We start from the raw sequence: 22,286 nt of genomic DNA on the forward strand, positions 1-22,286 counted from the left end.
CTGGTCTTTCTGAATAAATGATGCTCCTCTTTGCAGTGAGTCTTGTGGATCCTCTGGCTTGGAGCTTGCAGCCCATTGATCTTGCTCGTGAGCAGCAGGTGCGCAGGGAGGTTTAGGCACAGAAATGCCAAGTGCCGGGGGAAGAAAAAAAACCAAAACACCTTGGAACAGCTTTTTGAGTGGTTTTGTGGAGGGTTCAGCCGTAGCTGAAGAGGAACCGGAGCTTTAACCACATCACATTCACAAACTGCACTCAACCTGTGGCTGCTCCTTCCTCCCTCTATCGGTGTCGGGGTTTTTGGTGCTTCCTCTGCAGCGGTTCCGGAGGAACCACCTTTCCATTTTCAGCTGAGTTTTGGTTTTATTTCCCCAAAATGCTGTAACCTGGTTATTCCTCTCCTGCTGGGAAGGAGAAGGGGGTTGATCCCACAGCCCTGAGGCTTCATCAGCTGAGCGGTCTTGTTCTTTCTTCCCTGCCTGAGCTTCAAAGTTGTCAATAATGCAGAAAAAAGGTGATTTTTGGACCTAAAAGTTTGAGCTGGGAAAGCTGCTGAGCAGGAAATCCCCTCCCCAGAGCAGCAAATTTAGTTTTTAGGTTTTATTAATCAAACTCTAGACAAAGTCATCCTGTACATAATATCTTATGTCCTTTTATTAAAATTAAAAAAAAAAAAAAAAGAGGACAACCCTGTCCTCTGCACCGGTAGGTGGGGTATCGTACAAAGGTCTTTGATGTGGCATTTTCTTCTCAGTGCATGTTTGCACCACCACAAATCGAACCTTTTTGTTCCTGCGTCCTCCTGTTTGGCTATTTTACAAGGTTTCCACCGGAGTCCCAGCAATGAACTGGTACCAAGAGGCAATGGGGGCGGCTGGAGATGTCACACGAAAGTGACACAGCAGCAGGTCCCCGACACATTTCAAACGTCCACCCGCCCCCAACGCAGGCGTCTTGTACAGTATGTGTAGAAAATGCCTTTATTATCATGGACTCGTACCGCTTCTCACCTTCAAGTAAACTGCTTTTTTTTAATTTTAAATGTTCCTATTTGTTCCAATGTCAGCTGCACTAATTACCCAAAAAGACTCCAATAATTTAAAACTGTTAAAATAACCTCTGTCCTATTTGCAAGTCGATGGCAGGGAGTAAATCCCCAGGAGGAGGATTTGCGTGAACCATCTTTAAATAATTCCTATCTACAGAACCAGAGCCGACCTTTCTGCGCGTGGCTCTTGTGTGCAGCACCCGAAACCCCCCAGGATTTCGGGGTGTCCTGCTGAGGATAAGGATGCCCAGACCAGCGACTGCGGGGCCCGAGGAGGAGCTGCGGCTGCGGCTTCACTTCGTCACCTGCAACACAGAGATGTGGTTCGGGTTATTCCTCCACTCCCCTCCTCGCCCCAGGCAGCGCTGCTGTCTTTTTCTGCTTCCTCACAGAATTTTAGGGGAGAAAGGGACAATCCTGACCTGTCCCCCCCTTACCAGTAGCTTCTTCTAAACGGGGCAGCCACTTTCGGCACTGTCCAGAGGAAGGTGTTGATGTCGGCCACGAGGATTCCTTTGCTTTCAAGGACCTCCCTGCTGAGGCCGGGCTTTTCTGCAGAGGGAGGAGTGGCACCGTGATTCAAACAGGGAAACGAGGTTGTCCTGAAACCTACAGAAAATATTCCCAAACCCCACTGCAGTTTTGCAAAGTTAACGGCGCTGCTTCGCAAACAGCCTCGGCCCAGCAAGGCTGGACTTAAAGCGTGACGTAAAGCCAGCTGCAGGCTCAAAAAACTGCCAGAATTTACCAGAGCTCAAAAAAAATCTCTTCAATTGTGGGTTTTTTTGCCTTTTACTGCACTGACATGCAATGAATCAACTCACACCTTACACACTATTCCAGCAGAAATGGGAGCAAGTGGGGTGTTTCTTGTCCCTTTAACACTGCGCCCCAGGTCAGTTTAACGTGGGGGTTGAAGGCAGCAGCACCCAGAGCTCGTCCTTACCTGTGAGATACACCGCGAACCTGGCGCTGACGCGCTGAACCTGCAGGTTCAACAAACACTTGACATGCTCGGATTTGGGGGACGACCTGGCGTCGCAGGAGTGGAAGGGCAGCACCTCGATGAGATCGGCTCCCTGGCATGACTTGACAATCAAGTGTTTCTTGCGGGCGTTGGTGTCCACGCTGTCAGGAGAGGGGAAAGGTGACGTGGTGACAACTTCGCCCCCTGTCCTCCCATCCAGGTGTGATGGGACCTGCCCTTCCCATATGTGTGGTTCTTAGAGAATCACAGTTCGGGTTGAAGGGACGTCCCCAGCTCCCCCAGCGCCCCACCTGCCATGAGCAGGGACATCTGCACCAGCTCAGGTTGCTCAGGGCCCCGTCCAGCCTGGCCTGCGATGTCTCCAGGGATGGTTCAGCCACCACCTCTCTGGCCAACCTGGGCCAGGCTCTCACCACCCTCAGGGCCAACAATCTCCCTCCTTTAGCTTAAAACCATCACCCCTTGTCCTGTCGCAACAGGTCCTGCTCGAAAGTCTGTCCCATCTTTCTTTCTTATGGGCCCCTTTTAGTACAGAAAGGCCACACTAAGGTGTACCTGAAGCTTCTGTTCTCCAGCTGAACAGCCCAACTCTCCCAGCCTGTCCTCCCAGCAGAGCTGTTGCAGCCTCGGATCATTGCTGGGGCTCCTCTGGCCCCTCTCCAGCAGGTCCATGTGTGTCCTGTGCTGAGGACCCAGAGCTGGACCAGCACTGCAGGGGGGTCTCACCAGAGCGGGGCAGAGGGACAGGATCCCCTCCATCCACCTGCTGCTCACGCTGCTGGTGACACAGCCCAAGATACAGTTGGTTTCTGGGCTGCAAGCGCACGTTGCTGGCTCGTGTTCCATCTTTCACCCCCCAGCACCCCAATTCCTTCTCCTGGGGGCTGCTCCCCGTCCCTCCATCCCCAGCCTGGGTTGATACCGGGGTTGCCCCAACCCAGGTGCAGGACCTTGCACTTGGCCTTGTTGAACCTCATGAGGTTCCCATGGCCCCACTTCTCCAGCTTGTCCAGGTCCCTCTGGATGCCATCCTATCCCTCAGGTGTGTCACCTGCACTATGCAGCTTGGTGTCACCCACAAAATTGCTGAGGGTGCGCTTGATCCCACTGTCTGTGTCATTAATGAAGATGTTAAACAGTCCAGCAGCCTCATGGGCACTTTTACACTCGTCACCCTGCACTGAATGCAGGTGGCAGGAGCAAGTGTCACTGTACGGCTCACGCATCACAGCAGCATCTGCTCTGCGCAGGGTTGAGTCCTCGTCTCACAGACACGATGGAATACCTGACGCTGAGTCCCTGCAACATTTCACCACTCTAGGACTGAAACCCACGTGCTCAAACCGATTCCTTTGTGATATCACCAGGTGTGGAGAGGATCTGAGATTTCTCCCCACCTGTTGTAGCATTTTCTGCTCTGACGGACCAGACCAAGCTCCTCTTTGTTGGTGGGTTGTTACTGGAAAGCCATTCTCTCAGTGCCCTGGCACTAACAAAGGCAGCCTGCCTGATAAAACATCCCTCTCCGAGTTCAAATGCGATAAAAGCAGGACATTTCAACGGATGGTATTCGCCACCTTACTTCTCTTTTTCAAATAGCATCATTTATATACACGTTGTTGCAAATAACCTAAAACAAGCAGCAAATAGCAACAGCAGTTCTGCTTTTCCCACCAGAGTTTGGTTTTACACACCCCTCACGACAGCCTGGTTCCTCTCTCACATTATAAACTCAAGAGCGCATTAAAGAAAAGAGGGGCAGGGTGAGGCCCAGGAAGGTGCGCCAGGATCCTGGTGTGTGTGCAGGGGCTGGGATGAGCTGGTGGGAAGGGAATTCAGTTTGCAGAGAAGCTTTCAGAATGTGCGGCTCCTCAGATGAGATTTGTGCCTTTCCTTAAGCCCCTTGCAAGCTGTAATGCTTGGTTGCCAAAAAAGAGGGAGGAATGGCCTTATGGAGACCCAGACAGGAGCATGAAGCAGCTACCAGAGCTCCGGCTGGTCCGGGATTGTGTGCAAGACGCGCTTCAGGCGATCTGATCCTCTCCGGGTCCCGTGTCCTGCTGCTCCATCTCACATAGGTATAAAAACCAAAACAACAAACGATAGCACTTTGCTGGCTAGCACGCAAACCCTGACCTCCAGCAACTCCAGACTTGAGGAACAAAGAATCATAGAATCATTTTGGTTGGAAAAGACCCTCAAGATCACCAAATCCAACCATTAACCCAACCCTGGTACTATCCCATGTCCCTGAGAACCTCATGTCCGTCTGTCCAACCCCTCCAGGGATGGTGACTCCAGCACTGCCCTGGGCAGCCTGTTCCAATGCCCCACAGCCCTTTGGGGAAGAAATTGTTCCCAAGATCCAACCTCAACCTCCCCTGGCACAACTTGAGGCCGTTTCTTTCTGTGTCACCTCAGCTCCTGTTCTCCAGCTGAACCCCCCAGCTCCCTCAGCCGCTCCCATCACACTTGTGTTCCAGCCCCTTCCCCAGCTCCCTTCCCTTCTCTCAACTCGCTCCAGCACCTCAAGGCCTTTCTTGGCGTGAGGGGCCCCAAACTGCCCCAGGTTTGGAGGTTTGGCCTCCCCAGTGCCCAGCACAGGCCGGTCACTGCCCTGGGCCTGCTGGCCACATCAGTGCTGGTACCAGCCAGGATGCTGGTGGCCTCTTGGCCACCTGGGCACACGCTGGCTCATGTTCAGCCGCTGGCACCAACACCCCCAGGGCCTTTTCCGCCAGGTCTCTCACTGATAAGCTCATATTTAAACAAAAACCTTCAAATTCATCTTGTAAGAGGCCAAAACCCAACCAGAGGCACCTAACTCACCCCATGTCCCTGCACTGAGCACACAAGGGGACACCACACTCCACCACGGCGGGCACCTCCTTGCTGCGGTGACAAAGACAGCGAGGACGAGGGAGCTGCCACACAGAGCCATTACCTGACATCTTCTCTGAGCTTCTTGCTCTCCTTGTAGTGAAGGAGCCACTTCCACCTCCCGCTTCTGTTCAGCTTCTCCAGCACCTTCACCACCTCTTTGAGTTGGCCTGGGGAGACAGACAGCGAGAGCCAGAGGGTAACCAAGGGTGGAAAGGGGATCTGGGGGTCTCTGGCCCAACCCCTGCTCAAAGTTGGGCCACCTGAGGTTGCTCAGGAGTTTCTTTGTTGAGGTGAGGTTTAAATATCTCCAAGGATGAAGATTCACAACCTGTCCTGGTGTCTGAACATGTTTGCTTTGAATTTTTTTCTCTTAATATTTAATAGGATAAAAGCAACTTGTCCTGGTCACCTCTTGTCCCATCCCAAGTAACAAGTGACAGAATGACACGAATGGCCTCAAGTTGTGCCAAGGGAGGTTGAGGTTGGATCTTGGGAACAATTTCTTCCCCAAAGGGCTGTGGGGCATTGGAACAGGCTGCCCAGGGCAGTGCTGGAGTCACCATCCCTGGAGGGGTTGGACAGAAGGAGATGAGGTTCTCAGGGACATGGGGTAGTGCCAGGGGTGGGTTACGGTTGGACTCCATGACCTTGAGGGTCTTTTCCAACTAAAATGATTCTGTGATTCTATTATCTCCAGGAGGAATGTGGCTCCGTTTTCTCTGCCATGTCCCATTAGGGAGCTGAAGATACCAACAAGGTCTCTCCTTTGCTTCTCCGAGTTGAATGTCCTTTACAACCCCTGACTATCACAGAATCATAGAATCACAGAACAGTTTGGGTTGGAAAAGACCTTCAAAGCTCATCCAGTCCAACCCCTGCCATGAGCGGGGACATCTTGGTGGCTCTTGCTGTACGTAGATGTTTTTGGGAGCCCTGACCTGGACCCACAATCCAGATGGGGTCTGAGGTATCAAACAGAGGGAAGAATTCCCTGGACCAAAGCAGGAGCAGAGGACACCCATGACAAGTTTTTGGAAGCTGTCAGCAAACCCGCGCCTGACATTGCGCGTTCGCCTCCACACAAAGGGCCGCAGCGAGACTCACCCAGCGTTATCGTTTCCAAAACCTCATCGTCTGACACTACGAAGCCGCCGGTATGAAACAGCTCTTGGTATGTACAAGCCGTTATATCTTCAGGGTTGTCCACTCCGGCGAACACCACATTGGGGCAGCGCTTCAGCTGCAGCAAGCACGGGACCTGCACGAGGAGAGATGGTTTTGCACATGCAGATGCATTTCAACCACATTTACACTTCTCTGCAACTCACACCAGCTCCTGGGTGAGCCGGGGAACTCACCCCATCCTCTGTCTGCGTCACCCCAACACTCGTGTGTCCATGTCCCAACCCCAAAGCTGTAGATGGTGACATGCGGAGCTAAAGGCAGCTCAGTCTGCTGCAATATTCATGAGGCAAAGCCCAGCTGAACTGCTCCGTAACACAAGATAAGCCCAGCCAGACTCCTTTGAGCTGGGCTACTCCAAGTGACGTTATTCAGCCATCAAAAATGGAGATGGAAGAAAAGCACAACTGACAGGCTTTGTGTTTTTGAAATATTTGGTTTTAACAGCTCTTCTTGAAGCACTGCTCTTTCGGTAGAGAGAAGTCTATCCGCATAGACTGAAAATTAAATGTGCAGCTATATAGCGCAAAATTATAAAAAAAACTTTAAAATGGATCCTGATATTAAAAAATAGTGCCGGTTAAAAAAAAAATAAGGATGGACTCGAGCCTTACATTGTGTATGTGTGAGGAAATGTCCTCGTTCCTGATGACGACCAGCAGCCTGTCAGCGTCCGCGTGTTTTCCTCCGCAGAAGCTCAGGGGTTCCATCTCCGTGCGGCCGCCTTCCCGCAGCAACATCTGAAACAGAAATCACGTGAGGAGGTTTGTACAGAGAATACCTTCACAACAGCAGTGCCACAATCCTTGTATGCATGTATCTGGGGACAAGGACAGAGGAACAAGACAGTGACCCCAACAGAGGGCAGGCTACAGTGTCCGTCTGTCCAACAAACCACGTGCTCCTGGCCGGGGCTCCAGCCAATGGTGGAAGAATCACAGAATCATTTTGGCTGGAAAAGACGTTGAAGATCAAGTCCAACCGTTAACCGTTAACCCAACAATTTCTTCCCCAAAGGGCTGTCGGGCATTGGAACAGGCTGCCCAGGGCAGTGGTGGAGTCACCATCCCTGGAGGGGTTGAACAGACGTGGAGATGAGGTTCTCAGGGACATGGGGTAGTACCAGAGTTGGGTTAACGGTTGGACTTGACAACCTTAAAGGTCTTTTCCAACCAAAATGATTCTATGATTCTAATTTCTTGTGGTCAGAGCCAAGATGAAGCAGCAGACACACCTCCTGGCTCAAAGGAACCAAACTGCAGCCGTGACAGGTTGAACAATCCCGCCTTGCACCCGCTCCTGCTGCGCTCAGCTCCCACCCCGGGGCCACCCACTCTTGCCCAGCCCAGCAGGACCCGCCGTCACCTTCACTCTCACAAAAAACGGCTCCTTGCCCGTCTCCACCACATAGAACATGCCAGGGGGGCCGCAGGCCTCCTTGGCCACGCTGTGCAGGTGGAAACGCAACGTGCTGCACAGGTCGGTGATCATCTCCTCAAAGGTGGCCGTCCTCCCAGGCAGGGATGCGCGTGTCTGCTCGCTTGTGGCCTCCCCGCGTGCCGCAACCGGCCCTTCGCCCCCGTTCCCCGCGTCAGTCTGGCTCAGCATCATCCTGTTGAACTCGGCGCACTCATCGAGGATGACAGCGATGTCCCCAAACGGGTCCTTTAGCTTATTATCGTATTTGAGCTTGCTAAGGTGGAAGGGAGGTGCACGGCTGTGGCTCGCGGTTTGGGATCTGGCCCTGCTCCTCTTGTCACAGAGGGTGTCCCCCCATGGTGGACACAGGTCACCCTGCCGGCCACTTCGCCGGTGACAGCCGTGTCCCCTCAGCCACGTGTCCGAGGGCAGGATCGTCACCTGCAAAGGGCTCCTGCTCCGCGGGGAGAGCAGGACGGGAGCTTCTTGCACAGGCAACGTCTCAGACATCACCCGGGGAGAAAAGTCTTTTGGAAAGATGCTTTTGGAGGTAGAAAAGGGTGGTTTCCCACTCCTCAGGATTTGTTTTAGCTTATAATGGAAACGGAGACACTCTGTGTCCAAAGTGCTCTGGGTGATTTCCTCAAACCCCCTCCCCATCCCCAGCAGCGACTTTAACAAATGTGACTGCCCCGCGCGGTGGCTGCGCCTCGTCGAAGACGGCAAATTTCCCATCCTCTCCCGGCACTTTTTGGTGACCACAAAGTTCCGGTAGTCCTTGGTGACGCCCTGGCTGTCCCTAATATTGACGTACGGTGGAATGAACCTGCTCTTGGTTCTCCCTGGGCCGATCGACCAGCCGTGCTCGGCCTGTGAGCAGCTGCACTCCGCTCCCAGCAAGCCCCAGTTCTCGCTGCTCCCCTCCATGTGCGCCGAGCTCACCGAAGGGGAGTCGCAGTTAGTCCTTGTACCCGCAGATCTCGTGCTGTAGGATCCCTGGGACCGTGAAGTCCCCTCAAAATAATCCTGGTCTGAGTCACCAGAGAAAGAATCAAACAGATCTGCAGAAGTCAAGCCCCTGTGCCTGTCTTTGCTGGGGAGCTGCTTTGCCCAGGGGAGAATGTCTGAAATATCCTCAACGTCACTAAGCTCTGGGCTCTCTCTAGAGGTTCCCCTGTGTGCAGGTGATGGTGACATTGGGAAGGGGACAGTGGGGATTTCTCCCTCTTCCACCTCTGTGCTGGCACCCTCCAGATCAGCACATGCGTCGGATCCGTTGTGCTCGCCCTGGTTACACATGGAATTGGGATCGCACGGTGGCATCAGCAACTCCTCTGCTGAAAACGATGCAGGACTGGCAAAAGAGATGCTGCTTCCTTCTTTGCAATCCTCAGGCAGGATGGGTTCCTTGTGGCTTCCTACAGCACCTGCTTGTCCCTCAGGGCTGCCACACCTGAGGCAAGTGACCACGCAGCAGGACCGTGGGGCACCATCCAGAGCTGGATTTGTGCCAGGAGAAAGTGTCTCAGGGCACACACCAAGGACTGAATCCGGCTCAGTACTGTCCAGACCTGTTTTGTGACCATGTAGAGGAGAAGAAGGCCTTGATCCCGTGTCACCTGGCACAAGCAGAGCCATGGGGGAGCTCTCTGTCGGCTCTGCGTGGCACAAATCCGTCTCTTTTTTCACCTCTTCTGCACCTCTGGGCTTTAAGGAGCCATCTGGGCTCTCAGCGGCCGCACTCAGCTCCGCAGCACCTATGTCCTCGCAGGTTTTCCCGTGTTGGCACAAGACTGGCAACCCCTCACTTTGCTCTAACAAGTGGTTGGGGAGGTCTGAGTCTCCACCATGGGGTAGAGGGTCCTGTTTGTGGGGAGAAGTAGCTGACCTTGCACGAGCAGGTGGGGACAGGCTTTTTGGGGAGCTCTGCTGCTGCCTGGGGTGCTCCTCCATGGCAGACATCCCCTCTGTCACCGAGGAGGAGGAGGGCTCTGATTCCTGCAGGTCACAAAGAGAGGTCTCTGGCTCCTGCAGTGGCTCAGTCACCATCCCGGTGTCTGTTTCATCGCTCCTGGGGGAACTCTCTGCACCCAGACTCATGTCGTTGCTCTCCCCACCTTCAGAGTCACCCGCTAAGGCTGCACAGTCGAAGGCAAAGCCTTGGCCATCACCTGCTCCTGAGGACTCACCCAGCACATCTGTCCAGTTGGCAGAAGGGCTGCTACGCTGTTCTTCCACCAAAACCTTGTTCCCTTCTTGGTTTGATTCACCAGTGCTCAGCAAAGCGAGATCAGCATCAACGTTGCCTCCAGAGCTTTGGGAAAGGCGGCTGCTCCCTCCCAGGTCGCTCTGCAATGGAGATGGGATGTTTGTCATGGCCTCCCAGTCCTTTGGAGCAGCTCCAGGATCTGCTGCTCCATCAAGAGACGTCAGGCAGACAGAGCTGGAGTCAGGGGACACGGTTAGTGACCGTCCCCGGCTGCTCACAGCTGTGCCAGCGGTTTCGCTCCCAGCCGGCTCCCACCTTTCTGCAGAGGGCGCACGATCCTCATCTTTCTGCTCCGAGCCATCCCCGAGTGTCTCTCCAGCAGGTCCCCGGTTGCCGGTGACGCTGTCCGGCTGCGCCCCAAAGACAGGGCTCGGATCAGATGGTAACGGCAGCATCAACCCGCTGTAATGGGGCGACCCCGTGTTGGCTGGAGTGGCTGCGTGTGCCAAACCAACACCGTTTGTCTCTGCATCTGGGCTGGTCAGAGCCTCCCAGGGCTCCTGTGGCACATCTAGGTTTGGTGCCATCTCTCCGGGAAGCCTCTGAGAACTAGTCCCAGTCCCATCTGACAGCCTCGGCATTGATATGCCTGGGCAGGGGGACACTAAGGCAGCGGGGCTGGACACAGGAACATCAAAGTCCTTTGGAGATGCCAAATTCTCTGGCTTCTGCTTGCCATGTTCGTGCTCCATGTCAGCATCACCGCTTTCCGAAAACGTTGAATTAACAGGTCCCAGGACTGTGCTTTCATATTCAGAGTCCTCTTTCTCTTTAACTTCTTCCACCTCTTTCTCCTTGTGTCCAAAGGGATCTTGTGATTCCCTTCCTTCCTCACCAGTTTCATCACGCTTCACACTTTTGGGATGCGTTTCCAAGGGCATCAAATCACAGGCACGTTGTGGTCTGTCGCTGGTGGCCCAGCTCCTGTCCTCAACCTCTGCGCAGCGCCCAGCACCTCCAGCGCTCTCCATGTCCTCGGGAGGGCCGGGGCCACCTCCCGACCCTGCTGCCCACCGGCTCTTCCGCTGCTTTTCGTGTCCATGCAGCGCACTCGCTGCATCGCTCCAGGGAGTTGATCTGGAATTCAGGGCTTGGCGACATGAGTTTTTCCTGCCCGGCGCAGCTGGGGGCTTGTCAGCATCACCAAGCTCATCGGAAGGGCTGGGGGCGATCGTAGCATCCGTCAGTCCCTCCTTGGGCTGCTCCTCCTGAAACAACACAATTCCGAGGTTAATTTTCAAGGGAGGCAAATGCAGGAGCTGAGACAGCCACGCGTGGGTATATTAAATGCCCAGACTTTGTAAGCGCAACCATCCCAACAGCAACTGGGGAGATTAGTTTGAGTTTGTGTCTAAAATAAGTTCATGTTGAGTCCTTACCCCACGTAAACCACCACCGTCCGCACAGCAGCCGGCAAGCAGAGTCCCACAGACAGCCAGGGAAAGGTTTTGAAACTTTCTGCCTTCTTAACTTCATGAAATGGCTTAAAAAATAAGCCAAACACTGCAGGGGCCATCAGCCAGTGCCCAGAGGTAATATAAGCAGCAGCATCCTCTTATCCCTACCAAGTTTACCTGTATGAGCAAACTCTACAGACACTATGGATAGTGAGCTCACATTTCCTCCCAAATCTCTTCTGCCTGCTCCACAGCACTAAACTCAGGTCGTAAAAACACCGGGATATTTTTTTCCTTATTGCAAAACAGTGGCAGCCCTATGGCTGCTGCCTGTTCATTCAGAGCAGAAGTTTTAAAGGAATTATTTTATTAATAGTTCATGAATTCAGGCTTGAAAAATGTCAGCAGACACCCATGCTTTATATTTACTCAAGCACCTTCACTCCTGACCATCTGCAGACTATAGAAACTGTAAAAATTAATTTAAAAAACCCCTACCCAGAATGGAATATTAACAGACTACACCAGAGGGGCGAGGGAAATGTTGCGAAGTGCTGCACTGCTGTCTCTGCGGGGGAAAGCTCGCCAAGCCAGCAAAGCTCAGCTCTCCCAAACCACAGGTCTTGGAACAGACCCTCAAGATCATCAAATCCAACTGTTAACCCACTCCTGGCACTACCCCATGTCCCTGAGAACCTCATCTGCACGTCTGTCCAACCCCTCCAGGGATGGTGACTCCACCACTGCCCTGGGCAACCTGTTCCAGTGCCCTACAGCCCTTTGGGGAAGAAATTGTTCCCCAGATCCAACCTCAACCTCCCCTGGCGCAACTTGAGGCTGTTTCCTCTCGTCCTGGCACTTATTCCTGGGGAGCAGAGCCCGACCCCCCCTGGCTCCAAGCTCCTTACAGGCAGTTCAGAGATCAGAAGGTCTCCCCTCAGCTCTTGTTCTCCAGGCTGAACCCCTCAGGTCCCTCAGCCGAGGGAAAAGCGCAGGAAAGGCTGTGCCATGTCCCCTGACACGTCTGAGCTGCTGCGACCATGGGCAGGCAAATGCAGGTGCCCACAGGAGACAGGGAGGCTTTTGAATCCCGGTCTGGGCTGTTTGTGGTTCCTCTCCTCCTCAGTTAAGTGCAGGTCTGAGACCTCATCCAAGCTCACACAGCTCACAGCTGAAACCAGGAACAAACACTGAGCTCAGAACTTTAATTGCTTTAGTTCTTTGGGATTCCTCCCCCTTGGAGAGCATCCATATCACAGAATCACAGAATCATAGAATAGTTTGGGTTGGAAGGGATCTTCCCAGCCCCCTCAGTGCCCCCACTGCCATGAGCAGGGACATCTGCACCAGCTCAGGTTGCTCAGAGCCCCATCCAGCCTGGCCTGGGATGTCTCCAGGGATGGTTCATCCACCACCTCTCTGGCCAACCTAAGCCAGGCTCTCAGCACCCTCAGAGGCAAGAATTTCTTCCTCACGTGTGGCCTGAATCTCCCTCTTTTAGTTTAAAACCATCACTCCTTGTCCTATTGCAACAGGCCCTGCTCAAAAGTCTGTCCCCATCTTTCTCCCTAGGACAGGGATAGATCCAGCTCGTGCTGGAGCCCAGGGATGCCAGTTCCATCCAAGCAGATATTTAAACCCAGACTGATATCTGAAAGTTGCTTTTTTATGGTGACTCTGAGCATGTCTGTGTGGCAGTCACTTGGAGCAGCCAAATACTGGGGGACGTCCCTGTCCTGGTTTGGGGACCTCCGTACTCGGCTCTAAGAGAGCCCACAAGCACGGCTGCTCCACTTCTCTCAGAAGATCCTTCTCCTGTAAGTGCAAAATGCATCACAGAATCATTTTGGTTGGAAAAGACCCTCAAGATCATCAAGTCCAACTGTTAACCCAACACTGGCACTAACCCATGTCCCTGAGAACCTCATCGTGTGCTCTGGAGACTCGGATCACCCAAACTCCAAGCTCTTACCGCAGCGATGGGCAAGACGTCACGCACACACTCCTCGGGAACGGCCACTGTCTGTTTGTCTTTCACAGCCAGGCTCTCGTCTGCGTGTTCAGGGAGGAAAAGTCTCTCGGGACAGCTTGTGGAGGAAGGTTCATCCTCCTCCCCGCAGGGCAGCTCTCCTGAAGAAGATGATACCGTACTATCAACAACACCAGGAGTCCCATCGGCATCAGTCTGCGAGTCTGCGGGGCTCTCCTCTGCGTGGAAAGGACCCTGGCAACGTGTGCTGCGATCCAGAGAGCTGCTGGGAGTCTGGTCAGGGTCTGACCGAGAGTCCGCGGGGCACGTCTCCAACCCGAAACAGTCCTCACCGTCATCGCTAAGCTCCATAAAGTCTCCAGAGCTGTTTATTGAGACATACTTCTTGGGGTTGCTGTGCTCCACCACCTTCCTCGTGCTGCTCAGGAGTTTGCTGGGTTTGCTGTAGAAAAGAGCCACCCACATATGAAGTATCAGCTTCATCTCTTCCACGTCGTCAGGCAGATCAGGGTCCCAGGGCCTGGAAGGAAAAGGAAACACAGCCTGAAGCATCTCCATCCTCCCTTTTGTTGACTATGACTAGCACAAGGGAACTCATCTGGTGCCCCATGGTGCTAAGCTCCAGTGCAGGGGGGCTGCAAACACCCAGCTGCACTCACCGATTGCTCGATGCAGCTTCCAGCTTGTGGAAAAAAAAAGAAACTCACGGCTGCAAAGGAGGACTTGAGTTCATGGTACCATCTCTAGCTGGAGAGACATGGGAATCATAGAATGTTTTGCGTTGGAGGGACCTTCCAAGCTCCCCCAGTGCCACCCCTGCCATGAGCAGGGACATCTGCACCAGCTCAGGTTGCTCAGAGCCCCGTCCAGCCTGGCCTGGGATGTCTCCAGGGATGGTTCATCCACCACCTCTCTGGCCAACCTGGGCCAGGCTCTCACCACCCTCAGGGCCAACAATTTCCCCCTCATGTCTGGCCTGAATCTCTCTCCTTTAGTTTAAAACCATCACCCCTTGTCCTATTGCAACAGGCCCTGCTCAAAAGTCTGTGCCCATCTTTCTTATTGGCTGCTTTTAAGCACTGAAAGGCCGCACTAAGGTCTCTCCAGAGCTTCTGTTCTCCAGCTGAACAGCCCAACTCTCTCAGCCTGTCCTCCCAGCAGAGCTGTTCCAGCCTCGGATCATTGCTGGGGCTCCTCTGGCCCCTCTCCAGCAGGTCCATGTGTGTCCTGTGCTGAGGACCTAGAGCTGCAGGGGGGTCTCACCAGAGCAGAGCAGAGGGGCAGAATCCCCTCCCTCCACCTGCTGCCCACGCTGCTGGTCACACAGCCCACGATACTGTTGGATTTCTGGGCTGCAAGTGCATATTGCCGGCTCATGGCCAATCTTTCATCCACCAGTATCCTCAAGTCCTTCTTCACAGGGAAGACAGACCACCTTCAACACAGCTAAACTGGATATGTGAGCACGGGGAAAAAAGCAATTATATGCAAAGCAAAGCAAAGCAGAGCAAAGAAAGACTCTTCCAAAAGCACCCTGAACATCCTACAAGAGATGTCTCCAGCTGAATGCCTTCCAGACTAACTCAGAATCACAGAACCATAGAGTGGTTTGGGTTGGAAGGGACCTTCCCAGCTCCCCCAGTGCCCCCCCTGCCATGAGCAGGGACATCTGCACCAGCTCAGGTTGCTCAGAGCCCCGTCCAGCCTGGCCTGGGATGTCTCCAGGGATAGTTCATCCACCACCGCTCTGGGCAACCTGGGCCAGGCTCTCACCACCCTTTTTACTTACCCGTGCAGGGCACGGATTATGGTTTTCTCCAGGGCATCATTGGTGTATCTGCTGTCCAAATTGAAGAGATACTCTCTCTCCCAACGGCATGTTACCTTCAGGGCCTCACCGCAGATGTTCACCGTGTGGGACTTGGCAAAGTCCTCCTTCATCCTGGGGGAGAGCAGGCCGCTCCTGCGCCTCATTGCCACAGCCTCGAAGGGCCGCTGAGCGTGGGTGCTGTTCTGCTGGTGACGGAAAGGCAGGACTTTCCCAACCAGGGGTCCTGCTCGGGCGCTCCTGGTTCCATTTCTGGAGGGTGCTGGGCCAGGGTAGGGGGCTCCTCTGGGATACATGTGTTTTTTTGGGCGCTCAGGCATCTGCGAGGCATATGAGTGCTCGGCAGAGATGAAGGAGTGCTTGTTCACCTCAGCAGCTTCTTGAGTCTCTCCTGGAGGCAAGACAAGGGGTTTTGCAGGGCTGGGGTCCTCACTGTTGTTCTTGCTGAAAGTCCCAGGGTTTTTCTCCCTGGGAACAGAGGCCAAGTCATTTAAATCTATTTTTTCAGCAGGAGGAAGCTTCTGGTTTGGCAACACTTTGCAAGGAGAGGTGGCTCCCTTCACAAGCTTGTCCACCCTGTGGTATTCATGATCAGAAGCGACACGCGAGGATTTCTGCTTGCGAAGACTCTGCTGCTCCTTTGCAGAGTCGCTGGAGGGGCTGCAGGACACACCGATCATCCTGCTGTCCGTGGGGATAAGCGAAGGGACACAAGAACCCAGAGCCAGATCAGCCAACAAGTTCAAGGCGTGGGACTCGTAGTTGTTCCCCTTCAGATCGAAACCGAAATCAGTGACCCCACCTGGGTAAATATCTTTTTTTTGATTATCTGTTCCGTGGCATTGGGAAGAAACTTCACTTGGGAGGACAGAGGATGGCTCCTTCCACTCTGTGCGAGAAAAAAGAAAGTCAGAGAATAAATTAAGACCGTCCAACTCTGCCTTGAGAAGGGGTTCAAGGCAGCTTTCAGTTTGTCTCTCCAACATGGAATTTACACACTTAAAAGAAAAAAAAAACACCTCCATGCTACAAAACCACCTCCACGGCTGCTACAAAAGGATCCCAAGTTGGGATCTAAGCGAGTTCAGGAATGGGGTTTATTCTCACAAATAAAAGGCACAGGATACAGAGTGACCAAAATGACCCTTGGCCTCCATGTACAGAACGGTTTGGCCACGTAAATACAACCTGAGATCTTCTAGGTGTTTTCTTAATCCTTTTCATTTTGCTTTAAATTTTCTTCTAGATTGAGTATTTGCATTTTTCGCAGATAAACCCTGCACTATGCTTTCAATAATCCACAGGAACAAAAAAAAAAAAAAAAATCCCCTCTAAAACACGAAGAAAAGCCACCCTGCCTTCACGCTTCCCACTGCGCACCCTCTCGAAGAGCAGAACCTGCCCCTGAGCTGTAACCCGGAGCACACGCGGAAACCTGAGGGCTCCCAAAAGCAGCCAGAGCACAGAAAATTCTGTTTTCAGCATTAAAAATGCCCTTCACCATGGCTCAAGGCCCATGTTTGTAAAAACAGTGTGAAGTCATTAAACAAGGTTAAAGCCTTCTGCTAAAAACCAGCACCAAAATCTTTCTTCAAGTGAAACATGAACCATATATATGCTATTATATTTAAACTCTTTGGGAAGTGCATAGCAGGGCATATAAATTGAGTATTTCTTAATGCTAAACACTCTTATCTTGCATTTTCTGGCAGATCCTGGCATTCAGCAGGACCCATCCGACACCATGCGTGAGAGGACTGGCCAGATCCACGCTGGGGACCCTCATGTGACAGGAACAACAAGGGGCAGTGTTTGATACACTGATGAAAAGTGACACACTTCAGGAACATGTGGCAATAAAATTACAAAGGAAAACAGATAAACTGAGCTGAGGTGGCTAAACCAGTCTCCAAAGTCGCTGCCGCCTCCTCCCCCAGGGGAAGGGGGAAAAAGAAAGCAGAGGCAGATTTGAAAAAGGACAAAGTGTGAGGAAACATGACAAATTAACAGAAAATGACTCTCCTGTTCTGTAATTTATTTTGGAACTGTAAAACCAGTTCTCAGTTTAAAAGCAGACTCCTAGCCGGCACCTGCAGACGCTACACCCTGGGGTTGTCCACACTGTCTCTTAAATCTGCTGTCTGCAAAGGCTGTGACAATTCGTCTCTTTTTAAAATACCCCGATTTACGACATGAGGGGCTAAAACTCTGAGCAGATGCTGGCTATGAGCAGAGGTTATAAAGTTCCACGCGTGAGCTGCCTCAATGCAGTTTCAGAGCTCGCCGGTTAAAAATGAAGCTCTTTAAACTATCCCAGCAGTTTGCCAAGGACGCAAACTGAAGGTTTGGACTCAGAGGAGACCCTGCGTGGTTTGTGTATCGTGTAACAGTGATTTTCAGAGTTGCTTTCATGTTTTACACTACGAGCGCATAATGTTTGATGATTTGGCTTTTAAAGGAAAGATTTCCACAGGGAACCACGCTCTTACTGTTTTCTGCTTGTTTTTTGGCATGAGGTTTCGGTGGGCTGTTAGCGGCACTTTTTAGCATCTTATTTTTCACTGGCTTCGTGACAGTCTCAGCAACAGGAACTTTTTTCACGTCTGGGTCCTTCAGTGTCTTTGGTCTCTTTGTTTCCAAGCCAGAATCATCGGGAGCTGAGGTTTCCTTCCAAACAGGTTCAGACTGTGTTTTGTGGATAAATTCTGCAGAAAGGACCTCCGCACCTGGGAGAGGGAAAAGGAAGGGCATTTATTTTGGTTTGAGACATATTCAACTTGATTTATTCATCTCATCTCACAAATGGGTTTGTTACTGATGCGAGCGATCAGTAAGCAGTTATTAAAAATTAAGCATCGCTTCTCAAGCTCATTAAAAGCCTGCTTTCCTGACCTGGAGTAGGGGTTCTCGAGGGATAAGTCACTCTAATTCCTGCCTGGAACACCTGCACCAAGACGTGCTTATTTTCCTCTCGCAGAAGCACAAGAGAACCTCTCCCAGATCCACCAGCAATGCCACCCAGGCCCAAGGCAACGTGGCCTGGGACAGAGCTTGATGGACTGTGAATGAGGTGACTTCAGACGCTGTGCTACCAACTGTGCTACACAACAGTCTGTTTCCAGAGTTGCTCCCACTACCCGTGATGTACATAACTGCCAGAGGAGGCTCCTTTGTGTATTTTCAACCACACTGGGAGTGAGTGTTGATCTGCTGGAGGGCAGGAGGCTCTACAGAGGGATGCGACCCAGGTGGATTAATGGGCTGAGGCCAGTTGACTGAGGTTCAACAAGGCCAAGTGCCGGGTCCTGCACTTGGGTCACAACAACCCCATGAACACTGCAGGATCGGGGAAGAGCGGTTGGAAAGTGCCCACGGAAAAGGACCCGGGGGTGTTGGTGCCAGCGGCTGAACATGAGCCAGCGTGGGCCCAGGTGGCCAAGAGGCCACCAGCATCCTGGCTGGTACCAGCACTGGTGTGGCCAGCAGGCCCAGGGCAGTGACCGGCCTGTGCTGGGCACTGGGGAGGCCAAACCTCCAGTCCTGGGGGCAGTTTGGGGCCCCTCACGCCAAGAAAGGCCTTGAGGTGCTGGAGCGAGTTGAGAGAAGGGAACGGAGCTGGGGAAGGGGCTGGAGCACAAGTGTGATGGGAGCGGCTGAGGGAGCTGGGGGGTTCAGCCTGGAGAACAGGAGCTGAGGGGAGACCTTCTGATCTCTGAATTGCCTGAAAGGAGCTTGGAGCCAGTGGGGGTCGGGCTCTGCTCCCCAGGAACAAGCGACAAGACAGGTTTCTGGCCCAACCCCTGCTAAAGGTTGGGCCACCTGAGGTTGCTCAGAGGTTTCTTTGTCGAGTTGAGGTTTAAATATCTCCAAGGATGGAGATTCACAACCTGCCCTGGTGTTTGAAAGTGTTTGCTTTTAATTTTTTCCTCTTAATATCTAATAGGATAAAAGCAAATTGTCCTGGTCACATCTTGACCCATCTCAAGAAGAAAGCACCAGGACGAGAGGAAACAGCCTCAAGTTGCACCAGGGGTAGGTTTAAATTGGACATTAGGAACAATTTCTTCCTGGAAAGGGCTGTGGGGCATTGGAACAGGCTGCCCAGGGCAGTGGTGGAGTCACCATCCCTGGAGGGGTTGAACAAACGGAGATGAGGCTCTCAGGGACATGGGGTAGTGTCGGGATAGGTTAACGGTTGGACTCCATGATCTTGAGCATCTCTTCCAACCAAAATGATTCTACCAACACCAACCTATTTAGATGCTCTCAGGAGGTGTCTCCTTGCTCTGGGCACCCGGGGGGGTGACAAAGCGACACAGCCCCTAGTGAACCCTCAGCATCCCAGCTGGATACCCTGGAGAAGCAGGGGAAATTCAGTTCCGTTTAAACAGCACTTACCTCTTTTCCTTCTGTGCGGAAACTGCAAATTGGCTAATTTAAGCATGGGCTCGTTGGAACTGGCCGTCAGCCCTGGCTTTTTAGGTAACGAGAAAGAGACGCTGATTTTTTTCTTCTTGGTTGCTCTCCTATTCCTGCTGCTGTCCCCCAGAGGATGCATTTGCATCTTGAGGGGTGACCATTTCTTCCTGGTGCTGGTCACAACAGCTTGGCTGGATCTCCTCCTGCTCTGCTGTGCCCAGAGCTTACTGGCCGAGTTGACGTCTTTTGTGGGCCCTTCGCCACCCTGATCCAGCCCCACCACGAGCTTTGGGTTTTCGCTTTTGATTTTTATTGCCGCTGATGCATTGGGAGGAAGAGGATCCGGTGGCCCAGCTGAAGAGACGTCCACTTTATCATTGTAGCGAAGAGACTGAACAGCACCGGTCAAACATCCTAAGGCAGCCGGCACTTCCAGAGTATAGCTGCTGGGATCGGAAAAATAACACTGCAGCTGGGAGAAGGATCGTTCTGGGTGTTTTTTGAAGGGATTAGTACATTCATCCTCGGTTGGTGTAAGGAGAGAAGTTTTGCCAGAGGTGGGCTGTGTGTTTTGATCGAGCTTCACATACTCCTGGAAGTGCTGTTTGATACAGACGCTGGTACCGACTGTGTCCTCCCACGAAGAATTGCTGGCTTTTTGTAAGGCATAGTGAAGTCCAGGCAAAACGGAGGTGATTTTCAACGAGACATCACTATTGTCGCTATCTTCCCTTTCATCTTTTGGAACGTGCTTTTCAACTGAGAAAGGAAAACAATAGAATTTTACTCAAAAAAACGATTACATTCCCCAAATCACCTCATTGTTACATTCTAAGAGAACACGAAAGTTATGAAAAAGCCCCAAAAGCCAACCTACAGAAAGCAACCCCCAGGGGCGATGTCCTGGTTTGAGGGATGCTGGTAGCTGCTGAAGGTAAAAAAGAATTGCACATGGGAGTCAGAAGTGGATTGAATTCAGATGAAAGATTGCTGTAGTACCAACTAGCCCCATTCCGCAGGGAATTACAGGGTGAGATCGCACGCACAGTGATCTAAGTCCCTTCACTTCAGCAATCCTTGCTATATCCAACTTTTAAGACAGACAGAGCTCTGAAAATACATGGGTTTTGTCTTTAAAAAAACCCAACCAAACAAACAAAAACCAGTTTAAATTCAGTGTTGCTTGTGCAGGGTGTTTAGACTGGCACCATTTTCAGATCACTTGTGCTGTTTATGTCCCCGTTCAGATGCAGCTTCTAGCAGCACCGTTTCCACCTGCTTGCGAGCACGGGTGGATGCGCTTCACGTGAGGACACCACAATTAGTGCTCTGGGTGGGATGAGGAACATGGACATCCCCAAGCAGACCCGGGGACATGAACCTGAGTGATTTTCTAAAGCTGAAGGATTGATCCTACTGAAAACAGTTGGTGTTTCTGATTTCAGCAAGAATAATGCCCTGCTACATATAGAGCACAGTATCATAAAAGTTTAGCTCCCAATAAGGATAAAGATTAATGAGTCCCAGGACTCAGGGTGCCTGCCGCAGCCAATGTCACCCTGGTGGCTCTTTTTGGCACAGCAGCGTCCCCTCAGTGTCTGGAAATGCCTGGAGAGCTGGTGTGATATGCAGAACCTGTCAGTAGAGCTCTGCTTCATAGAATCACAGAATCATTTTGGTTGGAAGACACCCTCAAGATCATCGAGTCCAACCTTAACCTAACCCTAGCACTAAACCATGTCCCTAAGAACCTCGTCTACACGACTTTTAAAGCCCTCCAGGAATGCTGACTCCACCACTGCCCTGGGCAGCCTGTTCCAATGCCCAACAGCCCTTTGGGGAAGAAATTGTTTCAAAGATCCAACCTCAACCTCCCCTGGCACAACTTGAGGCCGTTTCCTCTGGTCCTGGCGCTTGTTCCTGAGGAGCAGAGCTCGACCCCCCTGGCTCCAAGCTCCTTTCAGGCAGTTCAGAGATCAGAAGGTCTCCCCTCAGCTCCTGTTCTCCAGGCTGAGCCCCCCAGGTCCCTCTGCCACGTCCATCACACTTGTGCTCCAGCCCCTTCCCCAGCCCCGTTGCCCGTCTGCACAAGCCAGACTTTTCCATCTTCATCCTCTGCACCCCAACAGTCTGATGCTGGTGCTTTGCACTCACAGCTTTAGCCCATCTGCGTGTTATGGTCCAATTTGGAGGTTTCTTTTGGCTGCAGGGCCTGGCTGACAACCCCAGTGCCCTTCCCGGTCACATCTCTCCCCAGAAAGGCAGACGTTTCGCTTTCCCTCCCAGACGTGTGATTTTCTTTGCCGATCAGCCCTGCTTTGCTCTGGCGATGCTGCTCCCTGTTACCGGCAAGCCCAGGTGTCCCCGTGAGCCAAATCCTGGCTGCTTGCCCCCACTGCTGGCTCGGGAATGCAGTGGCACGTCTGCACATCGGGCTCGTTACGCCTGCCCTGCATTCCTCCCGACGGCTGTCTGGACAGGAAGGGAAGAGATTCAGAGACCGCTTGTTTCGAAATGGGAAATATTATTCATGCTCCGAGTCTGAGCTGAGCGACTTCAAACACGTCCGTCCTTCGGTGACTGTCCCTTGTCCATCCCAAACTGCTGCACAGTTCTGCTTATCTTCATAGAAAGGAGAATCCGTACAGAAAAATGGTTTATAATCCCAGTGAGGTCTCAGACCCAGAGGACAGTCAGGACTGGCCGGGGTAACGCCCCTTGCATAGGCAGAACGGGACATCACGTGCAGGAGTCCCGCTGGCACCAGAGGGAAAACATCTGGAAGCCATCGGCGTTCAGATCGCGTCACGCAACAACGCAGAGTGTTTGCTCAATCTTATTCTCTCCTCCTGCTTCTCAGCTTTG

At 52.5% G+C, this 22,286-nt stretch overlaps 1 protein-coding gene across 4 annotated transcripts in view; it reads right to left on the reverse strand.

Moving 5' to 3' along the window:
• Positions 1–632: 632 nt before the first annotated feature.
• TASOR2 (transcription activation suppressor family member 2) overlaps positions 633–22,286 on the reverse strand; it is a 45,684-nt gene continuing 24,030 nt past the window's right edge. For 2 of the 4 annotated variants that reach the window (XM_065642960.1, XM_065642990.1), the window contains 11 exons: positions 19,401–20,180; positions 17,492–17,728; positions 14,964–15,891; positions 13,157–13,694; positions 7,465–10,995; positions 6,714–6,839; positions 6,022–6,175; positions 4,979–5,084; positions 1,993–2,174; positions 1,484–1,655; positions 633–1,351 (listed from right to left, as the gene is read on the reverse strand). In XM_065642960.1, the coding sequence (XP_065499032.1) occupies positions 1,348–1,351; positions 1,484–1,655; positions 1,993–2,174; positions 4,979–5,084; positions 6,022–6,175; positions 6,714–6,839; positions 7,465–10,995; positions 13,157–13,694; positions 14,964–15,891; positions 17,492–17,728; positions 19,401–20,180 (6,758 nt within the window). In that variant the 3' untranslated portion in view covers positions 633–1,347. Of the gene's footprint in view, positions 1,352–1,479; positions 1,656–1,992; positions 2,175–4,978; positions 5,085–6,021; positions 6,176–6,713; positions 6,840–7,464; positions 10,996–13,156; positions 13,695–14,963; positions 15,892–17,491; positions 17,729–19,400; positions 20,181–22,286 lie in introns of those variants that run through there. The other 2 variants (XM_065642970.1, XM_065642980.1) reach the window with 2 other exon arrangements.

The sequence above is a fragment of the Caloenas nicobarica genome, chromosome 1 (genome assembly GCF_036013445.1).
Source record: "Caloenas nicobarica isolate bCalNic1 chromosome 1, bCalNic1.hap1, whole genome shotgun sequence".
Classification (NCBI taxonomy): Eukaryota; Metazoa; Chordata; class Aves; order Columbiformes; family Columbidae; genus Caloenas; species Caloenas nicobarica.